General features: G+C 41.0%; 1 protein-coding gene across 1 annotated transcript; it reads right to left on the reverse strand.

Annotated features, from left to right (window-relative positions):
- Nucleotides 1-20: 20 nt before the first annotated feature.
- Nucleotides 21-17,190, reverse strand: LOC146633118 (cytosolic phospholipase A2 gamma-like). The gene is made up of 14 exons (XM_085352005.1): nucleotides 17,077-17,190; nucleotides 16,388-16,498; nucleotides 12,933-13,075; nucleotides 11,990-12,179; nucleotides 11,770-11,875; nucleotides 11,555-11,695; nucleotides 9,932-9,997; nucleotides 9,684-9,824; nucleotides 9,087-9,233; nucleotides 8,902-8,985; nucleotides 7,549-7,703; nucleotides 6,375-6,546; nucleotides 320-488; nucleotides 21-39 (listed from the first exon to the last, which is right to left on the reverse strand). The coding sequence occupies exons 1-14, from the start codon at nucleotides 17,188-17,190 to the stop codon at nucleotides 21-23; spliced, it is 1,758 nt and encodes a 585-aa protein (XP_085208131.1).
- Between the last annotated feature and the right edge of the window lie 2,078 nt (nucleotides 17,191-19,268).

The raw sequence follows: 19,268 nt of genomic DNA on the forward strand, positions 1-19,268 counted from the left end.
TGCCCGAACAAGAAACCGAGCTATGGTTCGCCAGCCTTCCTATAGAGGAGGAAAAAGGAGGGTGTGTTAGCTTTTCTGTAAGTCACACATTTATCCATTTTCCATCCACATCTTTCTGTAATACACAGATATGACTTTTTTTAAACTTCTGTTACAAATCAGCCTTCTCTACAGAGACATACAGTGACCTCATAGATGACGTGCTGAAAGATATGTGAGAATAGTGACCTACATTGACAGCAATGCAAGATTATGCCTATTTCTTTTACGTCTCACTCCGTCTCACTTGACACTCCGTCGCACTCGAAGCTATCCCTACCACTTATTATGTCTGCGGAGAGCAGCTTTGTTTATCTCCTTCAGCAGAGTTTCCTTGTTGTTCTTCACATTTTCTTTCGCCGTCTCCAACACAAACTTGATTTTTTCCTGGCTGAAGGGACGCTGGAAGGTGGAGAACTCATCCATCTTTGCTTTGAACTCCTCTGCATCTATCAAAAAAGCAGTAAAGTGCCTCAATCACCTATTCTGTTTATCACAATAAGCTTCAGTTTGCAGCACTATGTAGGTTCCTCATCCTTTTAGACCTTTTGGACCTCTTTGGCAACAAGAAATAGCAAATAAAGCTATATATTTTTTAGATATCTTTTTTTTATTTTTTTATTTGCCTGTCCCGTTTGGCTTTTTGGCATCAGAATTATTGTCTAAAGGCTAAGAAAGATGCCCAACGGATTTACTTTACCAAATAGACCATCCCAGCCTTGCTGTAATGGTCTATTTGATTCACCTTTTATTCTTTATTTTATTTTATTTTCACTTGCTAAATACAGGACAGATTTGACTGGGGAAAAGAAAGGGGAGAAAGAAAGAGGGAAAGAAAAACAGCGGAGAAGAGGGACGGGGATAAAGGACAAAAAACAAAAACCAACAAAATAAGCAGACAAAAAATACATATATCAATCACCTGGATCACCTGTTGAGAAAGAAAAAAGAGAAAACAAGCAGAAGAAAAAAGAAAAGAGCAACATAATAAACAACATCACGATGATCTATGTGAATATAACAGTAAATACTAAATATTAAACATTATTGTGCAGCACGTAAGATCGACAGCGCACAGTGTACTTTGAGGTAGCTGCCAAAAAGGGTGTAGTTTGTGTGTGTGAGCACCCGTGTGTACACCTGTGAGCATGAGCGTGCTTCTTTTTAAAAGGTTCCTTCATGTAATGATCTGCTAGAGGGTGTGGAGGAGCCTCAGCCCCGTCCTCCAGGGCATGAAGCAGGTATGGAGGAGATCAAAACTCAGGACATCCAGAGGCCCTCAGAACACAAGAGACCAAGGAAGACCAACAGAGGGGCAGCCGCGCCACTGTCCCAGAAAGAGCTGAGGAAGCCCCAGATGAGGGCTCACTCAGCAGCCGCGGAGCAGAAGCCAGGGGGGTTGCAGTGACGCGCCCGTGAGCTCCGCCGGCAGCCAGCTGTGCCTGAGTGACCGAGCCCCAGGCTGAGAGGCCGAGGGCACCCCACCCTCAAAGTGGCCCGAGCGAGCCCCAGGCTCCAGGCCCCGACAAGCAGCCACCAGGAGTGAGCCGGTGTGTACCTGGACGCCCATCCCCGGACACAAAGAACCACCAACGCCTGAGGGCGTCTGCCACTGGCAGGGGAAGTGGTGGGGGAGATAGGCCTCCATACCTTGGAGGGCCTGAGATGTCCCCAGAGAGGTGGCGTCTGATACCCAACCTGACATATAGACACAGACATACAGGCACACACAGATACAGACATCCATTCCCACCCTCATGCTCTCATATGCAATTACTCAACACTCACCCAACGTGGAGACAGACATAGAGAGACACTGTACACACAATCACACTCCCAAAGCGTACTCTAAGCCCCAGGTCTAGGTACCTTTGCCCCTGGAGGGGGAAACTGCACCCAGACCCAGGTAGTGTTACCCTTTTCCCTGCGGTGGAGAGAAGCAGACTGCCCGACTCGGCAGCAGCAGGGAGGCCCCACATTCCAGACCCCAGTTGGACAGCCAACTCCTCCTCCCAGCCCCCCCCCCCCCCCCCCCCCCCGCTCCAGCAGGCCGCAGAGAACGGGGGGGTGTTGTCATGGTCCTGAGTCTGAGGACTCAGTGTTTTGTGTTTCCTTATGCTTTTGTTCATTCCGAGTGTGTATTCTGTTGTTATTTTGCCATTTGTTAGGTTTCTGTTCTTTGCCTGCCTGCTCCCACTTCTCTGTGTTCCCTCTGTCTGTCCATGGTGTTATTGTGTCTGCTCATGAGTCTGCCTGTCATGTTCAGTGTCCTGTCTGGTTCTCTGTCTGTTAATTTCCTGTTTTATTCTGAAGGTTCATGTCTGATGTGAGTGTGTTCAGTTTACATTTCCCCTGTCCCGTCAGCTCTGATTTCTCCCAGCTGTGTTGCCCTCCTGTCTCTTATCCCCTGATTACTGGTGTGTGTATTTAAGCCCTGTGTGTTCTCCTGCCTGTTGCCGGTTCGTCTGTATTACTCCATGTAAGTCCGCGCTTTTCTGCATTCATCTGTGTCTCTCTGCGTTTTTGTATCCTCCGTCAGTCTGCGTCTCTCTGCCTTTCACCCCGTGTCCTGTGGATTTCTAGTTGCTCTTTAGTTTTCCCAGTTTAGGTTTCCGTTAGTTTGTCTCATTATTCGTTTTCTGTTCCTGCCACTGACACCTTGTAAATAAACTCCACTAATCTTTTCATACACTGCTTGCTCTTGGGTCCTTTTTCCAACTCCACACGGCTCGCCTCGGCAGCCGTGGCATGTGTGAAGACTCCAAACCTCCCTCCACCCGCTCATTGTAGTGTTGATGCATGTGTGTTCTAAGGTCCATTTAAAACCCAGGAGGGCATGGAGCTACCTGCCAGAGAGCAGCAGGTAAGCGCATAGCCCCTCCTGATAGCCCTCAATGTCTACATGTATTTAAAATTGAGAGGTGGGCAACGGCGCCAGGGGTGAGGTGTACACCCTGATGGTCTTTTGGATTCCATGTAGCGTGCCCACCCCCAAGATCCTATATGTATGTGTTATGAGAGTGTGAGTAATGGGAATGTCTAAGTTGTGGGATAAAATTGAGGCACAAGAAGCCAGAAGGGGACAGAGGGGGGTATGCCTCCCTTGCACCCTGGTGACACACCTTTACCCCAAGGCCCTGCATGTGTGGGTGATTGTGTTGGAGCGGGAAGAGGGAGGCAGCTGGAGTTAGGGAGGGAAGGAAGGGAGGGGCAAGTGACCCCTCCCTGGGGCCAGCTCCCCCACTGACCCCAGTAGGCACCCCCATACTCTGCAACCCGCCAGGGAAAGGGGGCCCAGGCCCATCCGGACCGGGGCCCAGTTCAGCAGCGCCGCCTGGCCCCACCTCGGAGAAAACTTCACCCACCCCGTCATCCACTCATCTTCCAGACGACACAAGACAATAGACGCCCAGGCTGAGATCTTCCTCCACCTCTCCTATATCTCCCCCTCCTGCAGAGAGAGTCCCTGAAGAGAGGAGACCTCCTGCAAGATGTAACAGCCTCCCCCATCAGTTGAAGAGCCCCCCAGATGGCTCAATGTACTGGCAGTCCCCTGCGCCAGGGCTGGGCCCCCATACACCCACCCGCCCACAACCCCAGCAACACACCAACCAGGACCCAAGCCCCCAAGGCCCAGCCAGGGCCCCAGCCCAGAGACGGAGCACCCCCAGAACCTCACGCCCATCCCGGACCCACCCAGGGGCAGCCAGGCTACCAGGTCAGTAACTCACATCCGTCAGCACAGACCCTCCCCTAGCCCCGCTGCACGCAGCCACGAGGAAACCATCACCTAAGAGCCAACAGAGCCCTTAATAGGCCATGACCGCAACCCCGGATTGAGCCCTCCAAGGAAGATGCTCCTGGGTATCCCCCCGACGCCCCAAGCCTGTCCCTACCCCCACACCAATCACAGCAGTGAAGGTGGGACCAAACTATGACCACCCACCCCTGGTTAGAATTAAGATTATTTTTATTTTTCCAGTTCATGAGGACTGTTTTCTTGGCTATGCATAGGGCAGTGAAAACCATATGGGCTATATTCTTTTCTGTAGTGACATTATCTAAGCTGCCCAACAAACACACTAAAGGGAAGTTGGAATGTTAGATTTCAGACACTTTGATAAGTCTTCACATATCGTGGATATAATTGTCCGGTGAATTGGTTTGGCAGTGTGAGCAGTTGTTGGTAGACGTAAAGCCCATCTTGAACATCCGATGACCTGTATAGTGCACTCTATGTAGTATTTTGTATTGAATTAATTGAAGACTGGGATTTCTAATTAGATGAAAGGTTTTTAAGCAAATCTGAGACCAGAAGTTTTGGTCTAAGTTAACTGATAAATCCGCTTCCCATTTTGCAATAGGAAGTGATATTGATTCATCTGTTTTAGAAAGCATTCTGTATATTTTGGAAAGTAATTTGGGGGTTTTAAGAGTAAGAAATTGAACCACACTTGGTGGTGTTTGTAGTTCAACTTGACCCGGTTTAAATTTCTTTTTTACTATGGATTTAATTTGTTGATATTCTAAAAATCTTTTCTTCTTGATCCTATATTGTGTAACTAGTCTGAAGCATTCATGTCGTTGGATGTTTGAGCTGATAAATGGTAGATCTGAAATCTCTAGATTATTGCAAAGTGCTTGTTCTACATCTAGCCAAGGTTCATCTAAGAGGGTATGTTTTAGCCATCCTGAGATAAACTGAAGCCTGTTGGCTAAGAAGTAGTGCTGAAAGTTAGGTAGTTCTAATCCTCCTTTATCCTTGGTCTTTTGTAGTGTTTTTAAGCTTATACGTGGGGGTTTATTTTTCCAAAGGAATTTGGACATGTATGAATCCAGAGATCTGAACCAATCTTGTGGCGGTTTAGTTGGGATCATTGAGAATAAATAATTTATTTTTGGTAAGACCGTCATTTTTATAGCGGCAACCCTTCCCATGAGTGATATGGGTAAACATTTCCATCTAGCCAGATCATCTTCTACCTTCTTTAAAAGTGGGATATGGTTTCATTTAGTCAGATCTGCAAGCTTGGGAGAAACATTAATACCTAAATATTTTATATTTCCCGATTGCAGTGGTGTAGAAGAAGAATTATGGAAGGAGCAATTAATCAGAAGGACTGTAGATTTTGACCAGTTAATTGAGTAATCTGATATTCTTGCAAAAGAGTTTATCAATTCAATCACCCCAGAGATATTGGTTTGTGAGTTATGGAGAAAGAGTAACACATCATCCGCATAAAGGCTGATTTTATGTTCCACGTTCTTGCATTTTATGCCCTTAATTACTGAATTCTGTCTAATTGCTGCTGCTAGTGGTTCAATAAAAATTGCAAACAGTGAAGGGGAGAGTGGGCATCCCTGCCTGGTGCCCCTCAAGAGACAGGAGCTGGAGGATGTTTGGTCATTTGTTCTGACACAAGCTGTTGGGGAGTTATATAATATTTTTAACCAGTTAATGAAAGAGGATCCAAACCCAAATTTGTTGCAAAGTTGCAAATAGAAATTTACTCTATCAAACGCTTTTTCTGCATCTAAAGAAAATATTGTAGTTTCAAGGTTTTTACTGTATGAGTAGTCTATCAAATTAAGTAATCTACGTGTATTTGTTGATGAGTGCCTACCTTTTATGAAACCAGTTTGATATTTTTTATATATCTTTAAAAGATGTTTGAGCTGAGTAAACGTGCTGAGTAAAGGTGCTGAAAATGGGGGTTTTTTTGTGTATGTTCAATGTGTTAGACTTGTACATAGTTGACCATATATGATTAAATAATGTTGAATCCTGGATATGGATTTGTAAGCAAGAAATTTGAAATAAGGGGGTAGGAACAAGAAAAGTGTAAACTTCATCCTACTCCTTTTCGAGCGCACGCATTCTGTAGACAGATATATACATGAAAACTTGATGATTTTTAAGTTTTGGTTTTGTTTTTTGTTTTTTTCTGTTATTTCAATTATGTTTGCATGTTCGAAATAAAATGATATCTATCTATCTAAATTATCAGTAAAATGAGATACAAACTGCTAACACAGTTGCTCACCTTGAACCAAAATAAAGGTTATAAAAGGGTTTTTTTTTTCCTTGAATTTATGACCAGCACCATTTCTGCTGTTCCGGAATTCTCCCTTAGAGTGTGGTGTGTCTGTCTATGTTTTTACAAGTGTTTGAAAACTGTTTAGTCAGTTCAGTGTTTTTGTCTCTTTGTTGACAAGCTGCCATTTCAGTAATTCCTTTGTTCATGCTTAATACCTTTGGATACAACCTGACACCTTTTATTTTATGTCTGTAGCTCAGTTACAATGAAAGCACAGCTGCACATTTGGAAACAGACCTTTGCAGTTCCGTCTGTTGAAGAGCGGCATGTAGATGATTGTGGGCTCCTTCTCTTTCCCCTCCAGCACATAGCAGTCCTTCGGCCAGTCACTGTCCTCCAGGATCGTGTCATTTATCTCGGGGAAAGGCTTTTTCATCTCGGCCGCATAGTCTCGGGCAAGAGTCAGAGTCTGATAACAAAGCAGCAGTTGAACACAGTTTCAGACGCAGCACTAAGTACTATGTGGGCATCAAATAACACCCGAGGGATTGTGGCTGCTTTATTTTTTATCCCTCACCTTGAAACTTTCTAATAAGGCACACTTGAAACAGAATTTTGAAGTTTTAATTAGCGCCTTAATGGTTAACAAATTCTTTAAAGATTGTCAATAAGCTATTTCTCAGAACGAAAACAGTTCATTAGGACTTATCAAGAATTCTAATTGTCTACAAGGTCTCCCTCAGGTATTCCCATTACCCCACAGTCTATAGACATGCACATCAGATTAATTGGTGATTCTTAATTAATCAGTTAGCTGTAATTAGTTGTCCAACTCTTTGGTGATTTTTGAAAAATATTTTTGCATCTCTTTTGCATTTGAGCATAGCTTCTTTCATCACTGCTTCCTCTGCCTTTCCATTCAGGCCACACTGTGGTGCAAATTGGTCTTAGATGAAAGTATGGCCCAGCCTTAGTTTAAGGCTGATACACTTTGAAGATGAAATATTTGGGAACTAAATCATTGGCAGTTGTTTCTTCACAGTAAACATATCAATTAACAATGCATTTATTAAAAGAGGATAATTTAGGAAATTTATGTCCAAGTTTTGGTTTGGATGCTTTGCGGTTGATAAATGGTGTTTAAACGGTTAAAAATTTAATAAAATAAAAAAATAAACTGTTTTCCCGTAATAAATGAAAGCATCATATATAAACTGCATTTGTATTTACTCGGGTTATCTTTGCCTAATATTGACATTTATGTGATAATTTGAAATATTTATTAAGAAATCAGGAAAGGGGGCAAATATCTTTCCACGCGGCCTTGTTCCACATGGCTGTGCACAGTTATGGCTGTTCAGTAAAGGGCTGGTTGCAGTATATGCAGCACGACACAGTTTCAGGAGAATATAAATATTTGTATTAAACTATAAAAATGATCGATTAGTTACACACACACATCTTACAGTACCTCAAACATATTTCCAGCACTATACTCCGGGGCTATGATCAGGTCAATGTCTCTCTTGTCTCCTAGAAATGAAGGGTACGGTACGTTGATCACCAGTCCAGCATCTATGAGCTGGAGTCTTTCGTTAGAGTAGAGGCAAGCTGGAACAGAGGACTCTGCCCAGAACCAGAGACAGAGAGAGAATCAGCTTTTCTTTCACTAGGTTTCTTCATTGCACTTGCAACCATTATGGATGTCACTGTGACCATTAACACTACAAGCTAACACAAAGCCGAGGGCTACAATCAATTTAAAATGACCAGTTAACCCAACTTCATGCATGTATTTGAACTGAAAAAAACCAAACATGTAAACTGAATTCTCAGTGAATTCAAACCCAGGGGTTTCTTCCTGTGATGCGACAGTGCTAGCAATCCATTTTCTTCTGCTTATCCAATTCAGAGTCCCTGGACACCTTCAGCTCTGTCACCCCCACCTCCTGTCTTTTGTTAGTGCCACTGTCTCCAACCCATACATCACTGCGACTCTCACCACCTTGTAGACCTTCCTTTTCATTCTTGTTTCTATCTCTGTGTCACAAATCACCACTGACACTCGTCTCCTCCCACTCCACTCTGCTAGCACATTCTTTTCCAGCTTGTCCTTCGTTGTTTTGTCGATTGATTCGTATGGCTGACCCCAGGTATTTATTTCACTACCTGTAATCATTGACTGAGCTTTAGATGTGTTTAACTGAATTTGGCTTGTCCAAACAGGCATTTGGGTTATCCAAGCTCCAGTGTACAGCTCTAACTACTTTTGTGAGGTGGTCATTCAGAGGTGGTCTGGGCTGCATACAGCCTCATTCATTTATTAGTAGGTATTCCAGCGTATCCTTGGTCACATTAAAGGACCACCTACTCAGCTGACATGTATGTCACTGGAAAAAGTGCAAAGTGGAAAGTGCAGTAGCTTCTGGACCAAGACAACCCATCAGACTAATTACAAATAAATAAATAAATAAATAAAACCCCAAAGTGAGTAACGCTTTTTAAGGTTGGAGGGCTTGATGGGAATTCAGGGTAATAGGTTGGTCTTGGTAGCCTCTTGAGCTTTGTAGATGTAGATAGATGCAGGTTTACAAAAGTGGACAAGTCCCACTTTTGTAAACCTGAATCCTAATTCAAACATTAGGATTCATCTACTCTGGGAGTAGATGAATCCTAATGTCAGAATTTCTAATCTTAAGTGTCACGTATGTCCAATAGGAATAGTATCACTAGTAGTCCTTTTTCACTTTGCCATGATTTTGTGTGAGAAATGACTCATTCAGGCGGAATGGGTCATAATTGTTGCTTAAATTGTCTGACTCACCTTGGTATCGGTAAAGGAAGTTTCCAGTTGTTCCCCACTTCCATTCAGCAATCAGGGGAATTACTTGGTTTATTAGGAAAGAAACTGGGAGAAATACATTTACATGAATAGAGTACAATAAAAACTGTCTTTTCCTCTCCAACACTGACAAGACTGTGTGCTTATCACCTATACTGTACACTGACCGTCTGTTTTGAAAGCTCCATCATCCAAACTTTGGCTCCACGTCTCAACTGCTGCCAGCAGCTCCTGACTCCACTGGTTAAAAAGAGTTTTTCTTTCCTCCATACTCTCTGCCTCCACAGACTCAGTCTTGCTATGATTTACCTTGTCTGGGAAAGATAAGAGTCTAATAGGTACTGCGGCATTTTCAGATAGACATTTGCTGCATGATTACGCCATTACAAAGAAATGTCATAAATCTTTCACGTTCAGTTCTATTTTCCAACTTTTTTTTTGGCCTGTAAATATCAGTAGCTACACTCTATTAATTCAGTTCAATTCAAATTTTTTATATCGTGCTAAATCACAACAACAGTCACCTTAAGTCACTTTATATTGTAAGGTAAAGACCCTACAATATTAAAGAGAAAGCCCAACAATCAGCTGACCCCCAATGAACAAGCACTTGGTGACAGTGGGAAGGAAAAACTCCCATTTATCAGGAAGAAACCTCCGGCAGAACCAGGCTCAGGGAACGGCGGCCATCTGCTGTGACTGGTTGGGGTTCTGCTCACATCTACCCAAGTAATGTTCTTTAAGACATTCTTGGAAACATTTACCTTCTAGGATTTTCTGCAGCTTATCCAGGTACATCAGAGCAGTAGTGTCCTTAACAGTTATTCTGGTCAGAGCTATCACTTTATCAAGGATGATCCATACGCGCAGGTACTCCTTAGCAGCACTGTCCAAATGCCCAGACACTAAAACACACACACACACACACACACACACACACACACACGCTGAGCAGGTTAAGATAACACAGTCAACATACATGTAGCAGGTATGCTTTTCAAACTGTGATTACCATTCAGCCATTGAGGGACAAAGTCTCTGAGAGTCTCCTCATTAGCTATCGCACAGCCTAAAATACCTGTACAATGAGAAAATGATTTTAGATGTTTGTATTTTACACCAGACACTGAAAATCTTCTGTATTAATATTTAGGAATGAAACCTATTTCTTCCTACAGATGAGGAAACATCTACATTGACTCGTGCTTTACATTATATTCCTGGCAGTGGAAGTCGCGTACACCATTGTTCAGTGCAGGCTGCCTCTATGCAATCATACTTTCCAATTAGTTGGTTTCATAGTTCTTTTTTGGCTGGTTTCCTCTAATGTGTTTTAGATGTATAAAAGAATGACAGTCACTCTCACAATATTTTACTAGTATTTGTCTCCAGACCGATTAACTGGAAAGTGCTGTTGAGTTTTCATGCAATAATTTTCAGAAGGATCTAAAGTTATCAGAGTAGTGAGAAAACTAGTCTGGGTCATTGTGGTTGCACTGAAATTTGAACGCTATTTTGTTAGCAGCGGACTGTTGCTTGTCTTGCTTGTTTTGTTGGCTCTGACTGCTGCATTTGACACGGTGGATCACGATCTGCTGATCTCTCAACTAAAGCCTTGTTTGGTCATTTCTGGCTTGGCACTTTCGTGCCTCAGGGATCTATTCTTGGGCCACTACTGTTTTCATCATATCTCCTGCCATCAGGAACAATTTTTCCAAAAACACTTTAATTTCTGACGATTTGCCAGCTCTATCTAGCTTTGAATCACTCTGATAGCTCTTCAGTTGGACTCCTGCTTATTTGTCTTAGCAATGTCATAGATGGCTCTAAATTTGTTATTATGTGCCATTAATTAAATAAAATTGCAAATAAATAATTTATTTATTAAATGTTTTAAATGAAATGAATCAGCATTTAATAAATTATGTAATGATATATTTATTTAATTCATTTTGTCACTCCTGGCTGTCCATATCCTGGCTCCATGCACTGGCTTCCAATTGAATTTAGGATCTATTTTTAAATCCTTTTACTGGTTTTAAATCTTTAAATGGTCTGGCGCCTGTATATTTTTCTGATTTTCTGCAGCCATAAGATCAGACAAATGTACAGCAGCTCTTGTTCTCAGTTCCTAAATCATTTTCTGGGCTGTTCCTACTCTAAGTGCATGGGTAAATAGCATCAGAAAGATGTCTTCTCTTTGTTGGTTGGTTAATGGGCCACTAAATGAAACCACACCCCACTATCCTGAAGCTACAGTTTAGTTTTTCTGTATAAACCCTAATAAATAACAGCAAAGATGATAAATTAAAACAACTTACATTTTCACTAAAAGTCATGTGGCCTTGTACCTTCCTGTTTTCACATAACCTGCAGCCCTGTGAAACTGTGATGTAACATTTGCAAGCATAAGAAGAATATATAGACTGCACAAAATTACACTGTACTGACTTGGCAACAATAGAAAGCACTGAGCCACCATGTTGCCCTTTTGATACTGACAGTTTTGGTGGTTCTCTTGGTGATTTAAAGTGAAAAAGCTTCATCGGATCCGTACTTGAAAGTAAAATCAGCTACATATTCTAGGCATCATCAAACCAATCTCATATTCCCTGTTCAGCCTGTAAACACTCACCCTGTAACTTGACCATGTCCATCTCTTTCTTTTTCTCCAGCAGCGTTCCATTTTGGAATTTGCTGCCCAGGAGAGATGTTTCGATAAAGAGACCCAACTCTGTGAATCCGGCCTCGTGGGGGCTTATCTCAAACCATTTTCCTAAAAGATGCGAGAGTGCATTATAAACCACTTAATAAGGGGCTAATCTAACATGTCTTTATGTATGTATGTACCTTCTATAGGTCCTTGAGTAAAGCAGTGCTTTTCAATAGCACAGTAGATGGGATAAGGGTTTGTGGCATTCCTGTTGGCCTCATCTGAAAGACACCGTAGGTCCATCTGATGGAACACCAGAGATTTCACTGAAAGCCTTAGTCTGTATAGCAGAGAGAGAACTGAATTTCAAATGAGAATTATATGAACTATAGTTTGTCTTTGTGCTTGCACTGGTACCTGTTTCATAATTCCAGCTGAAGTTAAGACCCCCCAGATATCAGCAAGAGAGAAGTGCTCTTCTTTTGCTCTCTCACCCAACCAATCCACAGCTTGCTCAAGTTTAACACTCGGGGAATCAAACAGCCTGGACACTGCCGCATCCATGTTGGTGCTAAATTGTGAGTCATTGTACAAGGAGGCCATGGACCTAACAGATAAAGCAAGTCAGGCAGGTGTATAAGACAGACGTCAATAGGAAAACAATTGTTGCAGATAAGGTGATTGCACCTTGTAGTGATCCCTTTGTTAATTTTTTTTCTTCTTGTCTTCTTTTTATGTTAGACTTGATAATGATGTGTCTACCTGTAAACCTGTAAATTTGTAAAAGGCTGTCCATGATTTAGTGTCTTGCTGTAATCAGTGATTTTACCAGAATAAAACACTATTATTCGTTCACTTTTTATATTTTCACGACTTCTTTAGCTGGTTTCTGTTGCATTTGCAGCCTGTTTCACAAGCACATGCTTGTGATTTGACAGTAAATAAATGATCCTGAATTGAACTGAGGATCTCTTTGCTCATTCTGAGCCAAAGAAATGAACCAATAAAACTAATCATACTAAAACTAGTCCCTAACTGGTACAAAAAGGGGTGCTAGGTGCATGGAGGTGGTAATCACAAAATAATCTAAAAGAAATATAAATCTTATTACGTCAAGCCAAAAGTTAATTAACATAAACAGAAAAACATCCCATATATCAATTAACATGCATGTATATGCACTGTGTATATATATATATATATATATATATATATATATATATATATATATATATATATATATATATATATATATACACACACTGTATATATTGTTTCTACTTGGCCACTGTAATGACTATTTTATAATATATTCTGGTAAAGAAAGAATTATATTTAATGTTTGTGTCATTGTTTATACCATGTAGACCCCGAAACTCCTCCTAGGTAGAGCAGTGTGTCCAGCAGACCTTCCTTTTCCATTTGATGGAGGGAACCCACCAGACCCACAGCTGCTCGCTGACCCCCACCTGATGCCAACAGAGCAATGTGGGGAACTGAGTCCTGGATGAAAATATGAAGGAGAGATATTATTTGATAGCTGCACTGCAGTTTTTGGATGCAACAATTAATAACCCTTTCACATCTTTATAGTAAATCTGAAGCTACAGCCATCTGTCTGTAACTCAGTTTGTCATAAAATGTCCAAACAGGAAAACAGCTAGCGGTTCTCTGCTTAAAGCCAAAAAAAATCCCCTAATAGCATCTCTAATTAATGCCAACAAAACGATGTGGGGAACTGAATCCTGTTTTCTTCCTGTATACTGTTTCTTGTGTTTCTCTCTGTGTTTTACTCCTCTGACTTTCTCTCTTTACATACATTTTTGCCTTGATTGAGTTTGTTTGTGTCTAATTATCTCCCTGGTGTGTATATAGTGTTGTTGTCTTTTCACCCTTGAATTACTGTGCCTTATGGTGTTTTTTCCTGCTGATTTCTTGTTTTTAGCGTTCCATTTATCTAGCTGTCACTCTGCCCCAGTATTTTGTCTGCATGTGGGCCCACTTTATGGACTACTGCAATGTGGCATGTAAATTATATTCCTGACTCATTGTGCATTGAGATAAAAGATCAAGGCTTCAGGGGTGTCTGCTAGAAAAGCTTTCAAGAAATTTAGTTTTTCCTTTATGTTTTTGTTTGTTTGGTTTTGTTGGGTTTTTTCAGTTCTCTGTTATAGCTTGATTAGCTTGAAGTATGAAAACTACTTGGTCATATTTACCAAAACATCAATTGTTTTTTTAAAGCCCATATATAAACTACACCCTAAAGAACCTCATTCCTCTGTTGTTGTTCTCCCTTTGAAGCCCATTTATAAAATACAACAAAAGGTACTGTACAAGACTGACAGGAGAAGTCCACAAATCCAACAGAGAAGGAAACTAACATAAATGCAAAGAAACAAATTGAAAAACAAATGCATGCTGAGAAAACAGCTTAAAAACACATCCTAAAAAAGTGAATGACAGAACTATAAATATACTGACGACTATTAACACAGATGAAGATAATTACACAAAAAGGAAGTAAACACCACAAAAAGACATGATAGAAAACCAGATATCAAATTCAAACAGCTGAGAACAGAAACAGGAGGACACAACTAGGCCTAAACATGATAATAGTGCCCGCCAGACAGAAGGACAAACAGACAGGGTGACACTAAGGGAGCTCAAACTATTACGGCTACTGCTTATAATAATTCATCAAGACATGAACAAAAACACAAGGTTAGAAAACCAAAAAAAACTGGATCCAAAGCTCCGCACCAAAACCCATAACAGTTTCTATACTTTGCAATGAAAACAAGAGGCTATTAACCAGTGATGTCCTGTCAGAGAAAGCAAAGCAAGCAGTACTTGCTCAATGAAATCTAAAAATGTATATCAGTTAAAACCAAAATAAATTAGTTTCTCTCTTTGTATCACTTTACAAAAAGTGTTCTGTCCAGAAGCTTTCTCTCATCGTTGGCTCGTGTTAACTTTTCACTTACGTCCAAGTTACGTTAGCTTGACTGTAAGGCAGGCTTGAATCTTCCTGTCTCCAATTCCCTCAGAATCTGTAGCATCTCTTAATTTCATGGGCATATCTGGGTCCCATTAACAATCGTTTTAGCTGTGCAGCTGAGAGGTCGGCAGCTTTGTTGGCTAGCCTGGCATATGGTTTCTCATTGCTGCTCCAATGCTTTCAAATTAGAATTTATGAGAAATCACCTGGTTGACCTAATATTTATATTGCTGTTTTGTTAATAAGCCACCTTCATTTCCCATCATCATCTCTGCTTTCCTTACTATAAAAGACATCACATGCTTTTAAGTACAACAGTATCACCCACTGTATTTTCCTTTATCATATACACTCAACAAAAATATAAACGCAACACCTTTGTTACTGCTCCCATTCCCCATGGGATGGACGTAGAGACCTAAAATTCATTCCAGATACACAATATAACCATCCCTCCCAAACAGTGGTCACAAATCAGTCCAAATGTGTGGTAGTGGGCACATCTGCTATATTGAGATAATCCATCCCACCTCACAGGTGTGCCACATCAGGATGCTGATCTGACATCATGAGTAGTGCACAGGTGTACCTTATACTGCCCACAATAAAAGGCCACCCTGGAATGTGCAGTTTTTTGCGTTATTGGGGGTCTGGGGACCCAGAACCGGTCAGTATCTGGTGTGACCACCATTTGCCTCATGCAGTGCAACACATCGTCGCATGGAGTCTGTCAATTGTGGCCTGTGGAATGTTGGTCCACTCCACTTCAATGGCTGTGCGAGGTTGTTGGATATTCGTGGGAACTGGTACACGCTGTCGTATACGCCGGTCAAGCACATCCCGAACATGCTCAATGGGTGACATGTCCGGTGAGTATGCTGGCCATGCAAGAACTGGGACATTCTCAGCTGCCATCTGCCCTGAACAATGTGAACCATGATTCATCCGTGAAGCGCACACCTCTCCAACGTGCCAGACGCCATCGAATGTGAGCATTTGCCCACACAAGTCTGTTACGGCGACGAGCTGGAGTCAGGTCAAGACCCCGATGAGGACGACGGGCATGCAGTTGAGCGTCCCTGAGACAGTTTGTGCAGAAATTGTTTGGTTGTGCAAACCAATTGTTCCAGCAGCTGTCTGGGTGGCTGGTCTCAGACGATCTTGGAGGTGAACCTGCTGGATGTGGAGGTCCTGGGCTGGTGTGGTTACACGAGGTCTGCGGTTGTGAGGCCGGTTGGATGTGCTGCCATATTCTCTGAAACGCCTGTGGAGACGGCTTATGGTTGAGAAATGAACATTCAATTGACGGGCGACAGATCTGGTTGACATTCCTGCTGTCAGCATGCCAATTGCACGCGTCCTCATTGCTTGTGGCATCTGTGGCATTTTGCTGTGAGACAAAACTGCACATTCCAAGGTGGCCTTTTGTTGTGGGCAGTCTGAGGTACACCTGTGCACTACTCATGATGTCAGATCAGCATCCTGATGTGGCACACCTGTGAGGTGGGATGGATTATCTCAATATAGCAGATGTGCCCACTACCACACATTTGGACTGATTTGTGACCACTGTTTGGGAGGGATGGTTATATTGTGTATCTGGAATGAATTTTAGGTCTCTACGTCCATCCCATGGGGAATGGGAGCAGTAACAAAGGTGTTGCGTTTATATTTTTGTTGAGTGTACTTTAAGTACTACACACATTTGGTGAAAAAAAATGTATGAGGTAAGTCGAGCTGGAGATTAAAGTCAAAGGGAAAAAAGAAAGGGGAGGGGGGGAAACAGAAGGATGAGGAGACAGTTTCTATCTTACAGCTGTACAGTTGATTTCCAGAGTGTTGAGTGAATGCAGAACTATTTGTTTCCTCTTGTGAACATACTCCTTTTCACCAGCACACAGAGAGTGGGACTGACGGATAGGTCTCTGCAAAAACAATCAAGACAGAGAAGCACTGACTTCAACCCAGAGGTAAGCTGACTCAGACACTGAAATGTGCTACACATATTGTATATTGTACATTCATATGCTGCAGCAGAGTAATATCATATGAAACCTTATAAAGAAGGCATATTCACTTTTTCCTCACATTTCCCAGGGAATATGTTTATGATAGTATATATGAATGCTAATATCTTTCAGTTCATCCACACTGTATAAACGGAAATAAGAATAATCTAATAAAAGGCAATATAGAAATTTGCCAGGATAGAAATGATATACATCTGTAAATGCATAATTTCTATAATAATAACTAGTTGACTTAATATTCTTCAGGCTAGCTCCTTATTTTAAGTCTTCTTATATATAAATATATCACAGATTATTTGTATGTTTTGTATTATCTGCATATGTCTGTAAAGTAACTACAGTTATGAATTGTATTTTTTAAAAAATACAAAATAGATCTAAATGGCACTTTAACTTAATAATTTAGATGTTCAACTACGACATAGACCATGCAACATATAGTCAATTCAAATCTATTCTCATTGATGCCTCACCTCAGACAGAGCTACATTGCCCTCCATGTTGTCCGCTGCCTGTGAAAGAATGACAGAATTCACAAAGCAAAGACAAACCACTGCATTCATGAAACCTGTTAGTCCTGTTTGCATGTTGCGAAGCCAACCTTCTTTTCAAATTAAAAAGTTCAATTCACCCCGCAGGGAAACTTCTTGTTTCTGTCAGCTTCCCTCTAGCTAAATTTGTCTGTGCAGAACAAGAAGTCAAATGAGCCCAAACACGCAGAGGAATGTTAATTCCTACCATGTGTGGGACTTTTACACAAGTATTGCCTAATATGGAAATACTATGGTAAAATCAAATGTCAACTTTTTCTTCTTCACTCACATTTTTCACTCACAATGTGTTTATACACCGCCCTGAAATCAATCATTATTTTTTTTATTAAACTCAGTCTGTCTTCCACAGTGTGTCTACTATCCTGTCTTCCTCCCATCACCAGTCTCAGCAAATGGCTATGCCTGAGCCTCCTAGAGGTTTCTGCCTGTTAAAATGGAGTTTTTCCTTCCCGCTGTGCTTGGTCAAAAGCAGTTGTTTGATTGTTGTGTTTTGGTGCTATGTAAATAAATCGAACTGAACTCCCACATCTCCATATATACCAGTATTTTTGTAGGGAAAATAAAAATGTGCAGGCAGTTTCACCAACATCTAGCCTTCTTTTTAATGGCTTGTAACATAGTGGAAAGCTTTATTTTTTCTGCTTCTTTTGGAGAACATAGCAGATAACCAACGATAACCTTTGTCATGCCCTACAGATATTTTACCCAAATCATTGTTTCGAAAAAGTTTTAATTTTGTTCGATCGTATCTAATAACTTTGATACATTTTTCAAGAATGTCCCTGTTGAACCATTGTTTTAAAAGTCTCATCTACACACTACCTGCAAACTTCTAAACGGCCCCTGTGGGGCTCCTTAGGGGCCTCTGCTTTGCTTGCTATATATTTGCCAAGTTTTCATAAGATTTCCTAAATTTTTTTATGCTGATGATATTCAGCTGTGTTACTGTTTTAAAGCACATGTCCTTTCTACTGTATTACCGTGTTTGGAGGTACTAAAGATTACCCTGCTGTAAATTCTTTGCAGTTAAATGAAGAAAAGCTGAGATTCTGCTTATTGCTCCTGACGGTTTGAAGATTAAAGCATGTGTTGGATCCTTAGGTTCTTTTGTCTTTTTTCTGTTAGTAAGCTTTGTGTTGTACTGGATGGTTGTGTCTCTCTGGGTGCGTTCAGTAAGCAGCTGACTCATTCTCCTTTTCTCCATCTGAACAATGTTGCTCAACTGAGAGATGTTGTGTCTTAAGCTGTAAAGGAAATGGTTATCCATGATTTCATTTCCTCTCATTTAGATTATTGTGTTTGTAATTCTCTTTTTTCTGTATTAGGAAAACATCTTAAAATCTCCTTCAAATTGTTCAAAATGCTGCAGCAACAGTTTTAACCAGGACTAATAGGAGCTCACACATTACTCCCATTTTATTTGCTCTCAGTTAAGTTTAGAATACATTTTAAAATTTGCATCTTCACTTTCAGAGCCTTGCACTAACATATATTGCAGACATATTCCTCCTCTCACTGTGTCAGGTCTTCAGGTCGTGCTTCATACTCACCTAAAGACTCATGGAGACCATGGTTTCCAGGCCGTAGCACCTTCTCTGTATAATGCTGTCCTTTTAACTATTCACTCTGCTATGTTATGTTTAGATCATAAAACATAAAGATGTTATTTTTTACCCAGGCTTTTAGATAATCATATACTTTCTTTTATATTTTATTTAGCTTGAATTACAGTTTCTATATATTTTTTTTCTTTCTCAGTTTGAAGTAGTGAACCTTTGTCTGACAAAAGTGCTATACAAATCTTTGAATAACAACTTGAGGCAGAACCCGGCCTATAAATGACTGAATAAATTCAAATGTAAAATAGTTAAAGAACTTTTTTCTCCAAAACCTTTACCCAACAAAATAAAGGCTTTATTTAAATTACAACACAAGAAAAAAAAGTTATGTTTTGCTTTGCAGATAAACGCACTGTTAGAGTGATATGAAGGACAGTTAGATGTGAACATACACAACTTGTTCTGCCTCCATATCATTTTCTGATATGTCTGTTTGACGTCAGCATTGTTCTAATTTACCATGAAGTTGCCTGATAGCAGGACATAAAAAGG

The sequence above is a fragment of the Diplotaxodon limnothrissa genome, linkage group LG4 (genome assembly GCF_057381915.1).
Source record: "Diplotaxodon limnothrissa isolate DT_005_m linkage group LG4, D_limnothrissa_male_GT1.1, whole genome shotgun sequence".
In the NCBI taxonomy this organism is placed as follows: Eukaryota; Metazoa; Chordata; class Actinopteri; order Cichliformes; family Cichlidae; genus Diplotaxodon; species Diplotaxodon limnothrissa.

Excerpts from the sequence above, each read along its gene's own strand:
- LOC146633118 (XM_085352005.1), bottom strand. The coding sequence starts at position 17,190 with ATGCAAACAGGACTAACAGGTTTCATGAATGCAGTGGTTTGTCTTTGC. Across the intron at positions 12,180-12,932 it reads GGAGTTTCGGGGTCTACATG|GTCCATGGCCTCCTTGTACA; the intron begins GTATAAACAATG and ends TTTATCTGTTAG. Across the intron at positions 6,547-7,548 it reads GTGCTGGAAATATGTTTGAG|ACTCTGACTCTTGCCCGAGA; the intron begins GTACTGTAAGAT and ends CTTTGTTATCAG.